Here is a 23,910-nt window from a genome sequence, read left to right as displayed (position 1 = left end):
CCATCGCACCTCCCACCGCACCGCGGCCGTGCGCTCACCGCTGACAACGTCCGCGGTGTGGGGCGAGGGCGAGGACTCACCGGGTGAGCGGCGGCGGCGGCGGTGGCGGCGGCGGCGGTGGCGGCGGGCTCCCCGTTGGGGGCCCCCCAAGCAGCGTCGCCCGCGCCGTGCACCACCAGGGACCTCCTGGGCGGGGGTCGTGCCGGAGGGGTCTTCTTATCCCCCTGCCACGCACGCGCGGTGTGGAGGGCGCAGCGTCGCAAACCCGAACGTCGCAACATCCGCCCCCGGCAGTTCACCGCACGGCGCACACCGTGTTTGGCCGCCGTGTGACTCTCATCCCGACGGCGTTACGTTTCCACTCGCTAAAAATATTGAGCTGACCTGCACCTGCGCCGAACTTTGTCCGGCACCGCTCGCTCTCACGTTACATCCGCGCCGTTTCATTTTAATTTTACGACCGTTAAATACTGAAGAGTTGTGCGAATATTCCTTAAGGACTCTGTGACTCGTTCTCCGCAAAATATCGATGTTGTTGCTGCTGCTGCTGCTGAGCTCACGCACCACGGATCTCCCGCATAAAATACCCCAGGCAACTGGCTCAATGGGACCGTTATTCGTGTAACAAATCAAAATAAACTTAATTCTCACACACACACACACACACGTAGGAAGGTGTTCCTCATCTCACGAATATATCAGAACCGGTCCTGGGCCTCCCCTAGGTCTACTCAGCCTCAAATGAGTACCTGGCGCAGTGTGTAAACATCGCAACTGGGGAGACAAAGGAGGCCGGAGGTGGTGCTGGCCACCCACCCCTTCGTGTGCCGTGGCGGCCTTCATAGATGCTCGCTAACAGCACTTGCCCCAACAGACCGCTGGGGCTATACGGGGGATCTTTATCTTTGTTGATTTTTTTTTTACCTGGATGGCTGTCGATGATGTGGACCACCTTGGACGAGGAACGGGAATGGCTGCGGGGGGCTCCGTCGTGGGGGTCTCCATTGGGGTCCCCGTGGGTTGCACTGCTGGGGTCCATGTGGGGGTCTCTGCGGGGGTCTCTGTAGGGGGCACGATGGGGGTCCCCGTGGGTTGCACTGCTGGAGTCCCTGTGGGAGTCTCTGCGGGGGGCGTTGTGTGGGGCCGTGTGGGGGGCCGTGTGGGGGTCCCTGCGGGGGTCCCTGCGGGGGTCCCTGTGGGGGTCTCTGTGGGGGTCCCCGTGGGAGGTGCTGTGGACGTGTCTCCATGAGAGGGGTTCCGCTGGGGGCGCAGTGGGGGGGTCTGCCCCCCAGGACTCGGAGCTTCCTTCAGGGATCCCTGAGACCTCCTGTTCGATTCCCTGTGCACAACAACAACATCATCATCATCACCAGCATCACGCCACCGCCTAAATACCATCTTCAGCAGCAGCTAACCGCATCGCGCAGCGCTTTCAGATGCGCTTCCACGGCCGTCTGGAACGTTCTTCCTTCCGCTATTAGGAAGCCACTGGGGCTTTGCACTTTTAAATCATCTAGACCGAAAACTCATTTCTTCAGAACTGCATTAAGTGTTTAGTTTGTTGTCCTTTCCCCCGCACCTCCGATTAGCACGGTTGGCTACGTACGACGCGGTATAAGTTCAACACACAGTAGACGCACCCTCATTACGATTCCATTGTAGGAGTATCATCGTCATCATTGGATTCCCTAAACATCATATCCCATCATCATCCACCACTGTGGACTCTGCTCCATTGCATCATCATTACTCGATTGTAATCATAACCAAAATCTCAATACATTTGTAGATTACACTGTGGGGGGCTTGCAAGGAATATATCTGTCCGTTCTGTATTTACGAAGGCAGTGTTTTTTTGTGTTGCATTGCTGTTGTTAACTGTGCTTGTGTACCACTACCAACGCAGCAGCAGCAATCACGAAATACGTTATCACCGTCGTTATCAGCGGTCATCATCGTCTGTAACAAACCGTCATCGTCCATCACTCAATATCCTAATCATCCACAACATCAACAATGTCAATAGCAGCAGCAGCACACATATCAGCATCGTCAACCACCGGATCAATATCTGTCTGTGAGGGCATGGGGGGGGCATGTCTATCAGTGAGCCACTGTGCTCGTGTGTGTGTGTGTTGGTGTGTGTTGGTGTGTGTATGTTGGTGTGTGTGTGTGTTGGTGTGTGTGTTGGTGTGTTGGTGTGTGTGTTGGTGTGTGTAGGTGTGGGTGTGTGTGTTGGTGTGTGTTGGTGTGTGTGTGTTGGTGTGTTTGTGTGTCCGGAAAAACAACCCCTACCTCCTCGCGGTGCTGGACGGGCAACTCTGTCGTGGACAGTGCTGTGGGGGGAGGGCCAATTCCGATTGGCTCCTCCCCTCATGGCGTCTGTGACCATCAAAGTGGCTAAACGGGGGCTCTGGACGGGTGCGAGGGGCTGGTAACCCCTCCACCTTCCAATTAATTACCACTCAACTACAACTAAAATATGTAACTAATAAGCTTGTGCCGGAGGCCCCGGGGGGACAGGCGTCTATGACGTCTCCTGGCCAAACCCCAATTGGCAGAGCCAGGAGATTGAATCTCTACCCTCGGGGCTCCTCCAGAAACAACGAAAAGCCACTACGGATGGCCACGTGGAATGTTCGAACGCTCACTGCGGAGGAGAGGCTGCCACTCCTCTGTCGGGAGCTGGACCGGTACCGCCTGGATCTCTGTGGCATTCAGGAGGTCCGGTGAACCGGTTCTGGCTCCTGCCACCATGAGGGGTGGACAGTCCTCTACTCGGGGCAGCAGACTGCCAAACAGCAGGGTGTGGCTCTTCTTTTGAACAAAAGAATGAAGGGGGCGTGGGAGCGTGGCGGTGAGGTGTGAGAACCTGTAAGCCCCAGGTTACTTATGCCGCCACCGAAGACGAACATCCGTGGAGGGATGCAGGCAAAGCCGATGAGTCAGATGCCTTCTATGACCTCCTGTCACAGGTGCTGGCTAAAGTGACCCCTCGGGATAGAGTCATCTTGTTTGTGACTTCAATGCCCGAGTTGGTCATGATGCTGGCACCTGGTCTGGAGTGATTGGAGGGCATGGGCCAGATCAGCTCAATAACAACGGTAGGAGGCTGCTAGATTTTTGTGCAGCCCATGGGCTTGTAATTACCAACACGCTGTTCCGGCATCGGCGCATCCACACAACATCATGGATGCATGCCGGGTCCAAGCAAGAACATCTGCTGGACTACATAGTGACGGACCAGCGGATGCGAGCCCATGTGCTTGACACCAGGATCTACCGTGGAGCTGATCTGCCCTCTGACCATCGACTAGTCATCTGTAAAATGCACCTGCCATTCTTCCACTCCGGTGGTGGGTGTACACCCAGGACCCCATTGCAACCTAAAGTGGCCTGGTCTCAGTTATCTGATGAAAGTTGCAAGCGAGAATTTCATCATCACTTGCGGCTGGGGTTGGCATCTTTCCCCACTCCTCCTGTTGTCGAGGGTAAATGGGCGAGGTTTAGGACTGTGACTCATGCAGCAGCAATGGCTGCTTTGGGTACGCGGTCCAGACCTCCCCAAAGACCCTGGCTGACAGAGGAGGTGTTAAGGATGGTTGAGAAAAAGCGACAGGCCCACTGTCATCGGCTACAGAATCCCACGTCAGAGACTTACCGCAGCCTTCGCTCAGAGGTTCAGAGAGCCGTGAGGTGCTGCAAGGATGGGTGGTGGTCGCGGCTTGCTGAGGAGATGGAGTCTGCCTCAGTGGCCCGTGATCACAAATCTCTATTTAACTCCATCAAATAAGTAATCTGCAGCGCCACACCTATTACCATCATTAGGGGAAAAAACGGTAATCCAATCTCTGATCCCCATGAACAGGTTTGCAGATTTGCTGAGCATTTCTGTGAGGTCCTGGGGGAGGGGAAAACCCTCAGCCAGGAAAACATCGTGGCACAAAGTGGGGATGACTCTGCTGAGGCTGCAGTGCCTCAAATATTGGAAGAAGTCACCCCCTGTGAGTGGCTGACTGAGGTGCCATCTGTTGAGGAAGTACTGAAGGCGATCTGGAGTCTGAGACCAGGAAAGTCACCGGGTAGAGACGATCTCCCAAGCGAAATGCTGAGAGAGGGTGGCGTTTGTGCACAGACTGCCCTATATGACATCATAACAACAATCTGGACCACTGGACGGGTTCCGCAGGATTGGAAGGATGCCCTGGTGGTCCGCCTCTTTAAGAAGGGGGACCGCACAGACTGTAACAACTACAGGGGAATCTCACTCCTCAGTGTGCCGGGAAAGGTCCTGGCAAGAATATTCAACATCGCCTTGCCAGGCACGCTGAGGAGAGGCTTGCGGAGCCCCAATGCGGTTTCAGGAAAGGGAGGTCCTGCACAGATGCCATTTTTTTTGTCCGTCTGCTACAGCAGAGGTGTAGGGAATTCCAACAAGACCTACATCTCTGCTTTATTGACCTGGTCAAGGCCTATGATACCATCAGTAGGCCTGGGCTCTGGGTTGTTGTTCGTGCTTTTGGAGTCCCTGATCCTCTGCTCACGATCATTAAGGACCTTCACGATGGTGAGCGAGCCTGGGTAAAACTACGTGGCCGGGAGTCAGAGCCATTCCCTGTACACCTTGGGGTGCGACAGGGATGTCCTCTGGCTCCCACATTATTTAACATCTATTTTGACCACGTAGTTCGTGAAGCTTTCAATAGCTGTACCGGGGGAAACTCCATTTGGTACAGATATAATGAGAGGCTGATCGATGCCTGGGTGCGGTCAAGGGATGGCTCCCTATTGCTCAACCACGTTATGTATGCCGATGATTTGGTAATAGCTGCACATTCAGAGGCGGAGTTGGAGATGCTGCTGCTGAGACTGGAGCGTGCCACTAAGAGATGGGGCCTTACCATCAGCCCCACCAAAACTAAGCACCTGCCTGGGTATTTTGTACCATCGGACACTCCACCCCCACAACTCCCAATCGGTGATGGGCCAGTTGTGGAGAGAGTGGAGAGTTTCCAATACCTGGGCAGTCTCACTCTGAATCAGTCGAGCGGCAATATCTTTTCATCAGTTGCGTAACGCTGTGTGGAAGCTACCTGGTCTGTCGCTCCGCACTAAGCTTCAGGTCTTCTCGGCCACGGTCATTCCCTCCCTTCTCTACGCTTGCGAAACGTGGACCCCCTTAATGGAGCATCTTCGCCGGTTGGAAACATTTAGGCTGGCCTGCCTACGATCCATCCTGGGGTTAACCAGGCTGGATTGTGTGAGGAGCTCACAAATCCTTGAAAGATCTGGGCAAAGTTCCATCGGTGAGCTCCTCCGGCGGGCAAGGCTGCGTTGGCTGGGTCATGTAGCCCGCATGCCCAGCCACCGCATGCCGAAACAGCTTTTGTTCGGCCGGATCAAGGGGGCTAAACGGGCGCGGCATGGGCTAGAGAAGAGATGGAATGATGTAGTACAGAAGGACGTGGAGCTGAGTGGACTTGCCGATGACTGGTACCAGCGGTGTCAAGATCGGCCTCTGTGGAGGAGGCTCGTGAAGGACGCTACTGGGCAGTTGGAGGTAGTCGCCCTCCAACAACAACGGAGGGCGGAGGAGCGACGCTCACAACAACAAGCGGAGCGCCGGGTGGCTAAAGCACAGCAGGTTGGCACAGTAGGGGGCACAGGTGGTACATCAGCCAGCCATCTAAGTCATCTTAGTCAGTCGACCCGTGGCACTTGGGTCTGCCCCGTGACCTCCTGCCCGCGGGCGTTCGACACTTCACGTGGCCTCAAGGTGCACATGGCCTGGCACAAGCGTCGTGGTGATGTCACCGCCACTTAGTGGCGAATGGCGGTTGTTGTTGTGTGTGTGTTGGTGTGTGTGTGTTGGTGTGTGTTTGTTGGTGTGTGTGTTGGTGTGTGTGTTTGTTGGTGTGTGTGTTGGTGTGTGTGTTGGTGTGTGTGTGTTGGTGTGTGTGTTGGTGTGTGTGTTTGTTGGTGTGTGTGTTTGTTGGTGTGTGTGTTGGTGTGTGTGTTTGTTGGTGTGTGTGTTGGTGTGTGTGTTGGTGTGTGTGTGTGTGCGTTACCCTGAGGGTGCAGGGCGAGGCGGGCGCGTGTTGCTCTGGGACGCGTGGTGCTGACGAGACGCCTTGTGCATCACCTCATACAGCTGCTTACTCAGCTACAAAGACAAAAACAAAGATCCCCCCTGTAGCCTTTGAACAGACTGCTGGGGCAAGAGCAACTATGAAGGCCGGCACGGCAAACTCAGCTAAAACACACACACATACGGACACACACACACATGGACACAACCACGGACACACACACACACACGGAAATATACAAAGATATGCATGCACAGATGCACAGATACAGACAGCGATGAACACAATCATACTCAGACTGCAGGGAAGATGAAGATGATGCAGTGGAGTGACAGGTGATGATTATTTATAAACTATAATGATGACTATGAAATGGAATTAATATTAGGCAATGGAGTGATGACGATGGTGATTACGGTGATGACGATGGTGATTACGGTGATGACAATGATGATGCGGATGATGATGATGCGGATGATGATGATGATGATGATGATGCAGATGATGATGATGATGCAGATGATGATGATTATGATGATTACGGTGATAACAATGATGATGCGGATGATGATGATGCAGATGATGATGCGGATGATGATGATGATGCGGATGATAATGTGGATGATGCGGATGATTGCCTCCTACCTTGCTCAGCTCTCTATACACATTCTCTTCCACACCAGCCATGCTTTGCAGAGTGTTCACGTACACACCGACACGACTGCAACGACAAAGGCAAATATTCCTCCGTGTAGCCTTAACAGAATGTTGGGGCAAGTGCTGTTAGCGTGCATACGAGGAGGTGGGTGGCCAGCACCACCCCAGCCGCCTTTGTCTCCTTAGTGGCATACAACAACCACCATTCGCCACTAAGTGTTGGTGATGTCACCACGGTGCTTGTGCCAGGCTATGTGCACGTTAAGACCACGTGAAGTGTCAAACGCCCGATGGCAAGAGGTCACACGGGACAGACCCAGATGCCATGGGTCGACTGACTGAGATGGCTGGCCGATGCACCACCTGTGCCCCCTACTGTGCCAACTTGCTGTGTTTTAGCCACCCGGCGCTCCGCTCGTTGTTGTGAGCGTCACTCCTCTGCCCTCCGTTGTTGCTGGAGGGCGACTGCCTCCAACTGCCCAGCAGCAGCAGCGTCCTTCACGAGCCTCCTCCACAGAGGCCGACTTGACACCGCTGGTACCGGTCATCGGCAAGTTAGTGGCACACACACACACACACGCATGCGCGGGCGGGAACGGGAAAGGGATCGTAGGGTCACAGCACGACAGCAAGAGGATGATCGTGGTTGTTGTCTCCACCTGGTAAACAACGCCGGCAGCTCGTCCTGGAGCTCCGAGTTGATCTCTTCGAAGACTCGCTGAGCCTTCTGCAAGTCCTCCTCAGCCTGGAACGAGCAACAGCAGTGCACCTCGTCACGAAGGTGCAGGCAAAGGGCGCAGCCCTGCAACTGCTCCTTCGTGCAGCGGCTGGCGGAAGAGCGTCCTGCTTGGAGGCGGCTCTGGAGATCCCCCTCTAGGCGGTACTTTGGCCTGTTCCTTGAGACATTTTGGAAGAGGTGGGAGTTACCCACACTTTACCCCACTGCACGCGACCGGCCGATCGAGTGTTGGTTGAACCCAATTACACGCTGGGTGGAGGGGGGGGTATTTAATAAACTTGCACCATCGTGCTGTTAGCGAACACCTATTAAGGCCGGCACGGCGCACGAGGGCGTGTGTGGCCAGCACCACGCCCAGCCACTTTTGTCCCGCAATCCTGATGTTCACACACCACGGCAGGCACTCATTTAAGGCTGAGTCTACCTAGGGGAGGCACAGGACCGGTTCAGATAATCGTCACTGGTGTTGGTGGCCGTGAGCAGGAATCAAACTCGGGTCACGGGGTAAGTAGCGCGTCGCACTCGCCGCTGCATCGCTGCATTACCGCTCCCCCCTGCGTCATACACGGACAGACGCACAGAAAACCAGGACCTTGTGAATGTCGTGGCATGCCGTGGTCTCCTTCCTGTCTAGCCCCTGTGATTGCGACACATGCACATCTTGCCAAAGCTGCCAAAGATTAGCACGGTTGGCTACGAAAGAAGTTCAACATACATACAAAGTCCATCTCCTTGGCATTTGACGCAAATACATCCCTGTCTGTTTATATCTTTGTACAACAGGCAACCTACATCTGTTTCATGTGTCTGTACCTGCATTTTTACTGTGCTATCATCGGTCTGAAAATAATCTGCCACGAGCCAACTTACACTTACAGGGACTATTAGTATTTATCACCGATTTATATTTTTAGCGAAAGGTGTTTAATTTCTCAAGCGAAACGGCCGACTTTGTTGCGTTTCGCTATTCGCTTCATTGCCGCAACTTTAATTCGCTCTCCTTCTTGCCACTTCTTTGACCCAGGGTCGCTTCACTCGAGCGCGACCCCTCCCGGTCGTGCGTCCTCACGTGGCAACGCGAATAAAAAGCGAAACCTAAAACTGACCTCGCTTGCTCACTCGCTCGTTCGTTCGCTTGCTCTCTCGCCGTCTCCGACCGCTTACCCACTCGCCCACCTACAACGATGTCACTGTCGGCGCCGGTGGCGGTGAGAGTCGCGCCGGCAAGCTTTGCGAATGCCTTTATTTGTTCATGGTGAAGGTTTCTTGGGTTGGATCACGTAAATGTGAACGTGCCGTTAACCCCGCCACCACGCGACACGGCCAATTAGGAAGGTTTGTTGGTTACTACTTCAGCACACCGGTGTGTTGGAGAGTAAGCCCACAAGATTGACTAATTCACTCTCAAACACATCGGTGTGCTGAACTAGTAAGTAATTGGCACGTTTTGTTTACGTGACAAAGCTTACTAATTGGCCGTGCCAGGTGGCAATGGGTTAACGACATACTTATATTTACCTGATCTAACCCCAAAAAAATACCTTTATCACGAATGATATTGGTTCGCGAAAGCCTACTGCGTGTTAAACCGTTTTGTTTGTTCGTTAATTATTCACCAAGGCCCCACCGAGGCGCCCCCCCCCCACCCCCCACCTTGGATATCTTGGCCTCGTCACGCTTCTTGCCGGCCTGCAGGGCCTGCAGGTGATGCCGGGCTCCGTCGACATCCACCAGCTTGCGCGCCCGTTTCGACATCCTGGCCTAAGCCGCACGCAAACACCGAGGGAGACGCCCGTGCCAAGCCCGTTAAGCCCCCTCTAACCGGACAAACGGGAGCTGCTTTGAGCGTGCGGTGGCCGGGCACGCGCGACACGTGACCCAGCCAACGCAGCCTCGCCCGCCGGAGGAGCTCGCCGATGGGACGGTGTCCAGATCGTTCGAGAATCTGTGAGCTCCTCGTGCTGGTTAAACCCAGGATGTCTCGAGCCGCCACGCCGCGTTCCTCAAAAAGGGGGTCGCGCATTTCGCAATGCGCAGATAAGAGAGGGCATAATTGTTGCCAAATAAACTCGGAGCTTCGCCACAGCTTCCTCACCGGCGTTGCAGTGTCGCCGGCGAGACAATGCCACCCCGCCGACTGAGTATGGGCTCACTGCCCATGTATGGGGAAACTCCACCACCCCCCTCTCTACAACCACACTCCGTTACTCATGCAGAGTCGAGGGGTCGGAATGTCGAATGCCACAAAGTGTCCAGCCAGGTGATTTGTTTTGGCGAGGTTGATGGTAAGGGTCCATCTCTTAGCGGTGCAACCCAGGTTCGGAAAACAAAATCTGCAACGGCTTTTCAGAGCGAGCTGCAATTTACCGGTTCATCAGCATACATAACACGGTTCATCAGCATACATAACACGGCTCATCAGCATACATAACACGGCTCATCAGCATACATAACACGGCTCATCAGCATACATAACATGGCTCATCAGCATACATAACACGGTTCATCAGCATACATAACACGGTTCATCAGCATACATAACACGGTTCATCAGCATACATAACACGGCTCATCAGCATACATAACACGGCTCATCAGCATACATAACACGGCTCATCAGCATACATAACACGGTTCATCAGCAAGAGAGCCATCCCACGACTGCACCCGGGTATCGATCAGCCTCCCACTGTACCCGTGCCAGATGGAAATTCCATTGGCAGAGCCACGGAAAGCTTCTTTAACTGTGGTTGAAAAAAAAAACAAGTTAAATAGTCCAGGGGCCAGAGGACATCCTTGTCGCACCCCAAGGCAAACAGAGAATGGCTCCGACTCCCAGAAGAAAATCAATGATCACGCGCAGCACTCACTCATGCACACATTCTCACACATACACACATAGCCATACACGCGTGCTGCCTCTCTCTCGCTCTCACACACACACACAAAGACAAAGATTCCATGTATAGCCTTAGCAGACTGTTGGAGCAAGTGCTGTTCGCGAGTACCTATGGAAACCAGCACGGCACACGAGGGGGTGGGTGGCCAACACCACGGCCGGCCGCCTTTGTCTCCCTAGCGGCGACGTTTACGCACCGCACCAGGTACTCATTTGAGGCTGAGTCGACCTAGGGGAGGCCCATGACCGGTTGAGATAATCATCACCGACGTTGGTCGCGAGCGGGAATCGAACTCGGCTCGGCGGATTCGTGGCGTGGTGGCGGTGCGCTAACCGCTGCACCACCGCTCCCAGCGCGCCGCCTGATGTGGAGGAACAGATACTCTAAACAACTTTTTTATTTTACCGGGTAAAGGCACACCGAGCTATATAGATGTTTTTTTGAGAACCGACCAGTAGCCAAACACTCTTAAGCAAACACTCCCTAGATGAGTGAGGACGGCATATCATGTATCCGCTTATAGTCATTATGCAACTATAATTCATGCACTGCTCGATACGAGGCGAGGGAGAAGCGGTGAGAAGACCACGGACGCTCACGGACGGGCACCTTGACGTCGCCGAACGGAGCCTGGTGGGTCTCCAGAGCGGGCAGGGTCTGGTCCCAGAGCTTCTGATGGTAGTCCTCCCATAGCAGCTCCGTGGTCTGCGCGCAAAGACGAGATCATCGTCGTCATCGTCGTCATCGTCAACATCGTCACCGTCGTCAACATCGTCGTCATTGCCATCATCATCGTCGTCATCGTCGTCATCGTCATAATCATCGTCAACATCGTCACCGTCGTCAACATCGTCATCGTCGTCACTGTCATCATCATCATCGTCGTCATCGTCGTCATCGTCATAATCATCGTCAACGTCGTCAACATCGTCAACGTCGTCATCGTCGTCACTGTCATCATCATCGTCGTCATCGTCGTCATCGTCATAATCATCGTCAACATCGTCACCGTCGTCAACATCGTCATCGTCATCATCATGGTCATCATCATCGTCATCGTCACCGTCGCGACCTTCGCAGCCATCGCTGACGTCATCGTTATTATCACCATCGTCATGATGGGTTTTTTGTTTGTTCTCATGTTCGCCACAAGTACGTGTGGTCGATGCAGACGGGATTCCTTGCAAAAGGTCTAACATCTTAACACCTACATTTTGATTTAAAGCTTTCGTGACTGCAGGGATTCATATTCTTGGTTCTTTCGGTAAAGTCACGTGACTTTACCGAAAGAACCAAGAATATGAATATCTTAACACCTGGTTTATTGCCAGAAAGGATTAAACCTTTTCTTACATCGTCAATCTTAATTTGTTCAAAGCTAGCCTATCGCTCATCTCAGAGAGGATGAGACTGCTCCGTTTCGAACTTGACAATGTAGCGGGTTCAGCAGTTACACTGCGGGATTATTATTTTCCCGCCTGAGGACGACCCGCTTGTGTTGCGATCGAAACGTCGTGATTTATTTTTCTACCTACGTGACTTTGCCGAAAGAACCAAAGAGTATGTTCTTGTATCGTCGTCATCGCCCTGATCGTCGCCATGCCCTGGTGACCACCGCGAGGTGCATTCACCGTACGAACGCGGCGCGCCGTCCACTCCGCTCACAGCGGTGGACGCTGGAGATCCCGTGACGTCGTCTAGAAACAGGTCGAGGGTCTGTGTTGCGTGACTGCGTCATGGCCCAAACTGGGCAAATTTGAACGTTGAGCTAAGAAATACTCGATTGGGATTACACGCAGCAGCAAAACTCTGTGAAACAGTGTCCTTTGTCATAGCCTTGCGCAATAAGCATGCCGCGGATACCAAATGTGCTAATGATTTTATTTACTGATCATCATCAGCAGTGGTAGCAGCAGTTGCAGCAGCAGCAATAGTAGCAGCAGCAATAGTAGCGGCAGTAGCAGCGGCAGCAGACTTTAGACATAGCTAGAAATGTATATTCTTTGGTTCTTTCGGTAAAGTCACGTAGATAGAAAAATAATAAAAATAAATGAACTGAATAAAAATAATAAAATAAAACACTAATATAAACTCTAGCCTGGTTCTTAACCTCGGTGAGCATACTGGCAGTTTACAATGTAGACTGTAGCCTGGTTCTTAAACTGAGTGAGCGTACTGGCAGTCTACAATGAAGACTTATTCTCGGTTATTTCAGATTCAGGTTAAGAACCAGGCTTCAGTCTACATTATAGACTGCTAGTACACTCACCAAACTTAATAACCAGGCTACAGTCTACATTATAGACTGCCAGTACACTCACCAAACTTAATAACCAGGCTACAGTCTACATTATAAACTGCCAGTACACTCACAAAACGTAATAACCAGGCTACAGTCTACATTATAGACTGCCAGTACACTCACCAAACTTAATAACCAGGCTACAGTCTACATTATAGACTGCCAGTACACTCACCAAACTTAATAACCAGGCTACAGTCTACATTATAGACTGCCAGTACACTCACCAAACTTAATAACCAGGCTACAGTCTACATTATAGACTGCCAGTACACTCACTCTGATTAAGAACCAGGCTACAGTTTACATTAGTGTTTTATTTTATATTATTTTTATTTACTTTATTTTTATTATATATATTTTTTTCTATCTACGTGACTTTACCGAAAGAACCAAAGAATATGAATTCCTGCAGTCACGAAAGTTTTCAGTCAAAATCCAGAAATGTAACCCAGGTTACTGGATTCATAGCGCAATGCGCCAACCACTGCACTGTCACTGTTGTTATGCGAGAGGTTTTTTAAAAAAACAACAGCATTTGAGGTATGTGCAATGTCAAAGGAATGGGCTTACAAGATAAACGTGTGCTCTTCGAAACACAAATTCTGGGAACCTCATGGCAGGGCACGTAAACAACTTGGACATTTGTAACAGCAAGTGGCAGGAACGTGTTGTTGATATAATCAGGAGGAGGAGGAGGTTGTGATGGGCGGGACACGTGGTGTGCTGGGTGGGGGAGGAAAGTTGGCGACCGAGGAGAAGATTGAGAGTGGTGGTGGTGGTGATACTGTACGAGCGGTACTTGAGGCATGTGTCATCTGCAACAAGGCGAAGACCTTAATGCAGATGAGAGTGGTGGCTGAAAGAGTGCAAGATCGGACCTTGAAAGGTCAAGTGTCAACGTGACAAACAAGCACGGGATCCGGCCGAAGGAAGCAAGCAACTGTGGGGCGCGGTGACATCATCATTGGAAGTGGCCACGATGACCTTTTGACCTTGACCTGATGAATGTGCTAAAGTGGCGGTGCGCTCCGCATACCTCGGCGATGCAGCTGAGTGTTTCGCGCTCGGGCCAATCCTCCTCGCTCAGCAGCAGCAACGACTCCCAGAGACGGCCGCTCGATTCGTGCAGCGCTACTCACACATCGCACACACACACACGCGGACCGTCGACTTGCACAGAGACCCATCAACACGCATAGAGACCCATCAACACGCACGCGGACCGTCGACTTGCACAGAGACCCATCGACTTGCACAGAGACCCATCGACTTGCACAGAGACCCATCAACACACACGCGGACCGTCGACTTGCACAGAGACCCATCGACATGCAAAGAAGCCCATCGCCTTGCATAGAGACCCATCGACTTGCAAAGAAGCCCATCGACTTGCATAGAGATCCATCGACTTGCATAGAGACCCATCGACTCGCATACAGACTCATCGACTTTCACAGAGACCCATCGACTTGCATAGAGACCCATCGACTTGCACAGAGACCCATCGACTTGCATAGAGACCCATCAACTCGCATAGAGACCCATCGACTTGCATAGAGACCCATCGACTTGCATAGAGACCCATCAACTCGCATAGAGACCCATCGACTTGCATAGAGACCCATCAACTCGCATAGAGACCCATCGACTTGCACGGAGACCCATCGACTTGCACGGAGACCCATCGACTTGCATAGAGACCCATCAACTCGCATAGAGACCCATCGACTTGCACAGAGACCCATCGACTTGCATAGAGACCCATCAACTCGCATAGAGACCCATCGAGTTGCACAGAGACCCATCGACTTGCACAGAGACCCATCGACTCGCATAGAGACCCATGGACTTGCACAGAGACCCATCGACTCGCATAGAGACCCATCGACTTGCACAGAGACCCATCGACTTGCACAGAGACCCATCGACTTGCACAGAGACCCATCGACTTGCAAAGAAGCCCATCGACTTGCACAGAGACCCATCGACTCGCATAGAGACCCATCGACTTGCATAGAGACCCATCGACTTGCACGGAGACCCATCGACTTGCACAGAGATCCATCGACTTGCATAGAGACCCATCGACTTGCACAGAGACCCATCGACTTGCACAGAGACCCATCGACTTGCACGGAGACCCATCGACTTGCACAGACCCATCGACTCGCATAGAGACCCATCGACTCGCATAGAGACCCATCGACTTGCACAGAGACCCATCGACTTGCACAGAGACCCATCGACTTGCACAGAGACCCATCGACTTGCATAGAGACCCATCGACTCGCATAGAGACCCATCGACTTGCACAGAGACCCATCGACTTGCACAGAGACCCATCGACTTGCACAGAGACCTATCGACTTGCACAGAGACCCATCGACTTGCATAGAGACCCATCGACTTGCACAGAGACCCATCAACTCGCATAGAGACCCATCGACTTGCACAGAGACTCATCGACTTGCATGGAGACCCATCGACTTGCACGGAGACCCATCGACTTGCACAGAGACCCATCGACTTGCATAGCGACGCATCGACTTGCATCGAGATCCATCGACTTGCATAGAGACCTATCGACTTGCACAGAGACTCACAGACTTATATAGAAACCCAAATACCCCTCTTCCACTGGCACATCCGAACCGAGCCAGTGCAGTATCCTCACGGTACGGGTTTTGTTTCCACCGGCTACTTGCCGTGCTGAGCCGGAGCCAAAACAGTGTGATGCTGGCATCACCAAGAAATCGGATTGTGGATCGGGGGGGCCAAGCAGGGCCGGGGTGCGGTGCTGATGTCGCGTTCGTTTCGCGCCCCGTCTGTCGGTAAAACTCGAGCGCTTTGGTGAAAAGGCGTCGATTGCCTCAACAGTGAACCCTAAGAATCCCAGATGTATATTCTTAGTTCTTTCGGTAAAGTCACGTTGAAGGGAAACAACAAAATAATAAAATATATATAAAACAATAAAAATTCTCACGACGTTTCGACCATAACACAAACGGTCGTCTTCAGGTGTGTTATGGTCGAAACGTCGTGAGAATTTTTATTGATTTATATATATTTTATTATTTTGTTGTTTCCCTTCAACGTGACTTTACCGAAAGAACTAAGCATATGAATTACTGCAGTCACGAAAGCTTTAAATGAAAATCCCAGATGTGTTTCCGCCTGGCTCGTTGCGAGCTCCTCGTGTAATACGGCGTAAAAGTGAAACTGCAATTTCCTCTGTTGGCTGTGACAGTGGTAGGCCTGCGATGACTGCCTGGCTACGTGAGAACCCCACTCATAGAGGCGTTGTGTGCGTGCGTTTGTGTGTTGCACGGTAGGCGGCACAGGTGGTGCATCTGACAGTCATCTCGGTCAGTCAACCCATGACACCTGGGTCTGTCCCGTGACGGCCTGCCAGCGGGCGTTCGACACTTCACGTGGCCTCAAAGTGCACCTAGCCTGGCACAGGCGCCGTGGTGACGTCACCGCCATTTGGTGGCGAATGGCGTTTGTTGTTGTGTTATGGGGAACACCTGGTGCGGTGTGTAAACATCGCCACTAGGGAGACAAAGGCGGCCGGGTGTGGTGCTGGCCACCAACCCATCGTGTGCCCGGCTGGCCTTCACAGGTGCTCGCTAACAGCACTTGCCCCAACAGTCTGCATGAGCTCAACGGCCACTCCCGGTGACGATCATCTGAACCGGCCCTCGGCACCCCCTAGGTCGACTCAGCCTCAAATGAGTGCCTAGTGTAGTGTTTGATCATCAACACTGGAGAGACAACGGAGGCCGGGGCGTGGTGGTGCTAGCCACCAACAAACTCGTGTGCCCATGTACCGGGCCTTCATAGGTCCCTGCGAAGAGCACTTGCCCCAACAGTCTGTTGAAGGCTACATGACGAGGGTGGGCTGGGGTGGAGTGGGGTGGGGGGGGGATTTGCGCATTTGTTTGTGAATACGAGCTGCCCCGAGTGCGCCGTGACCGCAGCGAGTCGTGGAGGCGAAGCAGGCTTGAGCCGCATGGGGGCGAGTGCTCGCCTGGGTCTTGCGTGCTCGGGGTACGATGTGGCATCGCGAAGGTGGCAGCACCAGCGATGGATTCCCGAATCCGTCGCGGGTGCTGCCGTCAGCAAACGGATTCCATTTGCCGTGCAGAGTTTGGCGCGCAGTTTTTTTTCCCGCAAACTTATCGGGGCACTCCGGTTTCTTCCCACGTGAGGCCACACAATTGATAACGGAATTGGGCAAACAAGGGAATGCAGAACCCTCACGAGAGAGAGAGAGTTTTCAGACTCAGTAGATACATCGAGGGCACTATGATTATAATTATTGTTATGCCGGTCATGTGTCTCATCATCTCACCTTTGATAGAGGCCAGGTAAGCCCGGAGGTCCCTGTTCAGTCTGCTGCTCTCTGTCTGTAATGGACCACAGCATCAGGATGTGCTCATAAATGCCCTCTTGCCTGGAAACTCGGAGAAATTGCTTGTGTACGTATTCACGTGTGTGTACGTTTGTGTGTCTTTGTGGGGGGTGAGGGAGGGGGTGGTGTTTAGCCGCCCGGCGCTCCGCTCGTTGTTGTGAGCGCCGCTTTTCTGTCCTCCGTTGTTGCCGGAGGGCGGCTGCCTCCGAGTGCTCGGCGGCAGCGTCCTTCACGGTCCTCCGCCTCCTCCACAGAGGCCGATTTTGTCTGACACCGCCGGTGACGGCCATCGGCGAGTCCCGATCGCGCGCTCACACACACGGTTACCTGTTGTTGTGCAAAGTTCTGTGCCAGCTGCTCAAACTGCTCGTCCCTCGTCTCGTCGGCCTTGCCAAGTCTTTGCAAAACCTTCCACCGGGGGGGGTGAAACATGATGGGTTATTAGGAGAGTGGCGACTGAGAGTGACGATTGAGAGTCAGAGATCGAGTGGGATTTATGCTCGAAAGGCGTGCACCAGGGGGGATTGAGTGGTGGTGAGATGTGGAGTGGTGGTGGCACGTGGAGTGGTGGTGGCACGTGGAGTGGTGGTGGATGGAGTGATGTGGTACAGGAGGATGTGGAGCTGAGTGGACTTGCCTGGTACCAGCAGTGTCAAGATCGGCCTCTGTGGAGGAGGCTCGTGAATGACGCTACTGGGCAGTTGGAGGCAGTCGCCCTCCAACAACAATGGAGGGCGGAGGAGCAATGCTCACAACAACGAGCGGAGCGCCGGGTGGCTAAAGCACAGCAAGTTGGCACAGTATGGGGCACAGGTGGTGTATCAGCCAGTAGTCTCAGTCAGTCGACCCATGGCACCTGGGTCTGCCCCGTGACTTCCTGCCAGCGGGCGTTCGACACTACACTTCACGTGGCCTCAAGGTGCACATAGCCTGGCACAAGCGTCGTGGTGACGTCACCGCCACTTAGTGGCGAATGGCGGTTGTTGTTATTGTTGGTGGTGGATGTGGTGGTGGTGGTTAATAGTGGGTAGTGGTGGTACAGTGTGCAGCGGTCGTGAGCGGTGTGGTTGGGAAGTGGTGAATGTTGCGTACCGGTTGGCGAGTGGCGAGTGGCAGTTATCAGTTGTACCTGGTGAGCGGTGGCGAGTGGTGGCGAGTGATGTCAGACAGTTGGTGACATCGGCTGTGGATTGTGAGCGGTGCTGTCAGTGGTTAGCGCAATCCACGGGTGGCAAATATAAAACCCGAGTCGTGAGTGATAAGCGTCAGACGCTGGCGAACATCGGTTGTGGCTGGTGTGGGCAGTGAGCGGTGAGCAATGGCACTGGCGTTCAGTGCTGTTTGCTGTGGTCACTACAGGTGGTACGATAACTACTGCGGCCAGCAACACAGTCTACATTTGTAGCGCCACGGTGGCTAGGAGATGTTAACTGCCTCGCCTGGTACACAGGAGGTCGTGGGTTCGATGCAGACCCTGACGCCTGCTGTATATTTAGAGTTTGCGTGTCTCTCTCATCATCACGGTGGCTAGGAGATGTTAACTACCTCGCCTGGTATGCAGGAGGTCGTGGGTTCGATCCAAACCCTGACGCCTGCTGAATATTTGGAGTTTGCGTATCTCTCTCCCCTGGTCACGTGGATTTTTCTCCGGGTCCTCTGATTATTCTCTCCACATTTTGAAACGCGTTTAGAGTATTTGGCTGCTATAAATTTCTACGTGACAAGCCACTCCGTTGAGCCATCGCTTGTGGTGGCCAGGTCACTTCTGAAAAAGAGCTACATAGCTCAGTGTGCCTTACCTGATAAAATAAAAACATAAAAAATTTAGTTTAGTGCTGTGCTCAGGCCCTTTCCTCATGCAGGAATGTTTGTGTGTTTTATGGCCTTGAACCGCCACTCTTATTAAATTCTCCACCCCATGCGGTGTGCCGGGCCGTGCTGACTCGGCCAGTTGGAACGACCGACCCAGAGAAAAATAAGATAACAAACACGCCCATTGTTGGTGCCCACTCCCAACGACTTTCGCCGTCTGAATCATCATTTATCGTCACGACCCACATCGTTCGGCGGCCGTATCGCGACGCCCACGGTGGTGCAGCATCACGGGAGGCAGGGTGAAGCAGGCTGAGCATTTCAGATAATCGCCCCGGCAAAGAAGTAACGACCCAATCCCGCACCGCTCTGAGACACGTAACGTCGCGTCGGCAATATGCCGCGGGCAAACGAGAATTAACTAAATTGAAGAAAAAAACGAAAGGTGGACTGGTAATTGGGAGACTACACTCTCTCGTTTGAATCGAACAACTTTGAGATTCGTGAATTTCAGGATTGTGGAGGGGGGGTTGCTAAAAAGCAACGTAATAAGAACACAACGACACACCAACGACGATAATCACCACCGCTCCATAAACCCATAATCGCCGGCCCGCGAACGAACCGCGGTGCAGTGAAAGAATTTGCGAGTTGACCCGCAGCCAAGTCGGCACAATTCAAGGCATGCGGATAGCCCCAGGGCCAGCAAGCTCTGACCCCCCTCTCCCACTCTTCTTCCCTCCCTCCCCATCTCTCCCTCTCGCCCACTCTCGCTTGTCATCTCTGCCACTCTCCATCCCCATCTTCCGCTCCCTCTCCCACTCTCCCTCTCCATCCCTCCATCTCTCCCCACTCTCCCTTCCAATCACTCCCACTCACCCCTCCCCATCTCTCTCTCCATCCACACCCCCCTCTCTCTCGCTCTCTGGGCGCAGTGTTTTTTGCTTTATATCTGCGAAGCCAGAAGCCAGGGCCCCATCCTTTCGTGTCAATCACGCCCATTCGCCACGCTCGCCTCTGAATGGTTTATTTATTATTATTTTTAGGGAGAGGCGCCCAGAACAATGAATTTATTTACAAGAAATTCAAGTTACAGCTCTTTCCAGTGGACTGCGAAAATACTTGCTCCCCCCCACCCCCCCGTGTCATAAGAATGTGGAATTTCCAGAACGGACATACAGGTAAATCAGTTGTTGCCCAATCTGATGGAATATGAATATACTTGCCACCGTCGTAGGAATGTGGAATTGCTACAAATGTTACTGCAGGAAATTCAGCACCTTTTTTTGTCCCATGGACTTTGGAAAATACTGACTCTCTGTCATAGGAATGTGGAATTTCCAGCAATGGCTCGGGGCGGCCAAATTAATGACCCCTCCCACGCCGCCCGTTTAAGCTGGGAGACAATTACAAGAGTTAAAGGCGCAGCCCTGCAATTGCGTCCTCACATCACTGGCGGTGGAAAGGCTACTTGGGGGGATATTTGGCCTACTCTTTCGCGTTGGTCAGGTGTCTTGGAAGAGGTCGGAGTTACCCACACTTTGCCGCATCTCACGCGGCGTGCCGATCGACTGACTGTGGCGGTATAACCATTCATGCCGCTCATTCGACTGCCGCGCCGGGAAATCGAACCGGCACCCCCTCGCTTAAAAGGAAAAAAAATATTTATAAAGGTGACCTTTCGGGCCATAGCCTTTATGCCATGTACATTTTAAAACAGGAATCGGGAAAATATATGTAGCTTTGGCTTATGAAAAAAGTTGTGATGCATCGTTCTGTCGCTCTGGGCAATCCAGCTCAGGGTGGTGGTTGGTGAGCAATCTCTTTTTGGAGTTGTGTAATGGAAATTCCACGTGTCTCTGGGCGGGGACAGTAGGCCCGGCCTGACCACAATGCTCCATGAACCAGACGCGGAAACAGAAGCACATTTACACACACAGGATGCGTGACCACCCAATGACATCATGATCATACAATGACAACGTTGATGACACACACCCCCCCCACATATCGATACAAAATTCATAGACGTGTGTGTGTGCGTCCACATGTACACGTGATTCCTACATATACCCATCGTGTTCGTACGAGCAACCATATATACAAACCCCCTTCGCCCCCTCCAACACACACACACCAACACACAAAGATCAACTTAACATACTGTAGGAGCAAGTGCTATTAGCGAGCACTTATGAAGGCCGGAACGGTACACGAGGGGGTGGGTGGCCAGCACCACGCCCGACCGCCTTTGTCTCCCCAGTGGCGATGTTTACACACCGTACCAGGGTCTAATTTTGAGGCTGAGTCGACCTAGGGGAGGCCCAGGACCGGTTCAGATAATCGTCACCGGGGTTGGCCGTGAGCGGGAATGAAACTCGGGTCACCGGGTTCGTAGCGCACTGTGCACTGATACACAAAGACAAAGTTCCCCCATATAGCCCACGTAGACTGTTGGGTCAAGTGTTAAGTTAGGACCGGAACGGGACACGAGACGGTGGCGTGGTCGCCATCGCCCTCGGCCGCCTTTGTCTCCCCGGTGCTGATGTGTCCACGCCGCACCAGGGAACTCGTTTAAGGCCAAATCGACCTAAGGGAGGCCCAGGACTGGTTGAGGCATGGCCGCGATGGAGAATTCAACTCAGGCGCGCTGTGTTCGTCAGGCAGCACAGCTGACTCCTGGCGCGCCACCCGCCCCCGTCCAAGCTTTAATCTCTCACAAGCACCCAATTCACACTTTCACACACGTGTGTGTGTAATCAACCAATCACTAACTCAACCACCCACATACCCATCAACTACCCATACACACACACAGCAGGGAGCTGTTTTTACTTGTATTCACAAACCCATGCAGAGGCACCCACAACCACTTACCCAACCACCCACTAATTCACCTACCACTCAACTATCTACCCATCCAACTACCCATTCATCCGTCCAACTACCCATTCATCCGTCCAACCACACACTCACTCCTACCTACCCACCCACCTACCCACCAACCTACCCACTCCACCTACCCACCCCACCTACCCACTCCACCTACCCACCCCACCTACCAACAACCTACCCACCCCACCCACCCACCCCACCCACCCACCAACCCACCCACCAACCCACCCACCAACCCACCAACCTACCCACCAACCCACCAACCTACCCACCAACCCACCAACCTACCCACCAACCTACCAACCTACCCACCAACCTACCCACCAACCCACCAACCTACCCACCAACCCACCAACCCACCAACCCACCCACCAACCCACCAACCCACCCACCAACCCACCAACCAACCCACCAACCAACCCACCAACCAACCCACCAACCCACCAACCCACCAACCAACCCACCAACCCACCAACCAACCCACCAACCCACCAACCAACCCACCAACCCACCAACCTACCCACCAACCTACCCACCAACCCACCAACCTACCCACCAACCCACCAACCTACCCACCAACCAACCCACCAACCCACCAACCCACCAACCAACCCACCAACCAACCCACCAACCAACCCACCAACCAACCCACCAACCCACCAACCCACCAACCAACCCACCAACCCACCAACCAACCCACCAACCTACCCACCAACCCACCAACCAACCCACCAACCCACCAACCTACCCACCAACCCACCAACCTACCCACCAACCCACCAACCTACCCACCAACCCACCAACCTACCCACCAACCCACCAACCTACCCACCAACCCACCAACCTACCCACCAACCCACCTACCCTCCCACAAACTCGACGGCGCCCCCCGTCGCCTACCTTCTCGTGAGCACGACTCCAGTGCTTGTGCACGTTCCTGGCGAAGAGAGCGGCACGCGGCGAGCCCTCCGCCATGGCGCGCGCGCGCGCTGCGCTGCAGACGCAGGGAGCGAGCGGACGCGCCGCTGAGACTTCTGCTGCTGCTGCTGAAGCTGCTCGCCTTTGCTGCCCGCGCTAGAGGGGGAGGCGTCTTGGTGGTGGGATGGGTGGACCGTGGGGAGGGCGGTGAAGGCAGGAACAGCGTTTCCTCGAAACGGCCACCACCACCACCACGAACCACACGCTCCTCCCCACTCGTCCACTCACACCCCCTCGACCTATGCTGCTACCCGCTCCCAATCACCCTCCACTGCCACCACCACCACCCACCATACCCAGCAGCCACTACCACCGCGAGAACCACTCATCAACACTCCAGCCAACGCTGTCACTACCGCTATACCGACTCATCAGGCCACCCACCACTATGCCAACTCACCAACACTCCAGTGACTCCACCCACCAACACTCCACCCACCACTATACCCACCCACCAACACTCCAGCCACCACTATATGCACCCACCACCATATCCACCCACCACCATACCCACCCACCAACACTCCACCCACCACCATACCCACCCACGAACACTCCAGTCACCACTAAACCCTCCCACCAACACTCCACCCACCACTATACCCACCCACCACCATACCCACCCACCAACACTCCACCCACCACCATACCCACCCACCAACACTCCAGACACCACTATACCCACCCACCACCATACCCACCAACACTCCACCAGCACTCCACCCACCACCATATCCACCCACCAACACTCCAGACACCACTATACCCACCCACCGTTCTGTGTGGAGTGTGTATGTGTGGAGTGTGTATGTGTGTAGTGTGTATATGTTCTGTGTGGAGTGTGTATGTGTGTAGTGTGTATGTGCGGAGTGTGTATATGTGGAGTGTAGTGTGTATGTGTGGAGTGTGTATGTGTGGAATGTGTATGTGCGGAGTGTGTATGTGTGTAGTATGTTTGTGTGGAGTGTGTATATGTTCTGTGTGGAGTGTGTATGTGTGGAGTGTGTATGTGTGGAGTGTGTATGTGCGGAGTTTGTATGTGTGTAGTATGTTTGTGTGGAGTGTGTATATGTTCTGTGTGGATTGTGTATGTGTGTAGTGTGTTTGTGTGGAGTGTGTTT

General features: G+C 53.4%; 1 protein-coding gene across 2 annotated transcripts in view; it reads right to left on the bottom strand.

Annotated features, from left to right (window-relative positions):
- LOC116943760 (uncharacterized) overlaps positions 1-23,011 on the bottom strand; it is a 34,822-nt gene extending 11,811 nt beyond the window's left edge. For both annotated transcript variants that reach the window (XM_032956962.2, XM_032956963.2), the window contains exons 1-11: positions 22,712-23,011; positions 17,432-17,512; positions 17,045-17,099; positions 13,727-13,821; positions 10,995-11,090; positions 9,139-9,246; positions 7,406-7,491; positions 6,735-6,810; positions 6,069-6,163; positions 925-1,339; positions 81-224 (exon numbers count right to left, since the gene is read on the bottom strand). In XM_032956962.2, coding sequence (XP_032812853.2) covers positions 81-224; positions 925-1,339; positions 6,069-6,163; positions 6,735-6,810; positions 7,406-7,491; positions 9,139-9,246; positions 10,995-11,090; positions 13,727-13,821; positions 17,045-17,099; positions 17,432-17,512; positions 22,712-22,786 — 1,326 coding nt within the window. In that variant the 5' untranslated portion in view covers positions 22,787-23,011. The remainder of the gene's footprint in view (positions 1-80; positions 225-924; positions 1,340-6,068; positions 6,164-6,734; positions 6,811-7,405; positions 7,492-9,138; positions 9,247-10,994; positions 11,091-13,726; positions 13,822-17,044; positions 17,100-17,431; positions 17,513-22,711) is intronic.
- Between the last annotated feature and the right edge of the window lie 899 nt (positions 23,012-23,910).

This window comes from Petromyzon marinus, chromosome 19, assembly GCF_048934315.1.
Source record: "Petromyzon marinus isolate PM22_M1 ecotype Great Lakes invasive population chromosome 19, UKy_Petmar_22M1.pri1.0, whole genome shotgun sequence".
Classification (NCBI taxonomy): Eukaryota; Metazoa; Chordata; class Hyperoartia; order Petromyzontiformes; family Petromyzontidae; genus Petromyzon; species Petromyzon marinus.
This window is presented reverse-complemented; position numbering and strand designations above follow the sequence as displayed.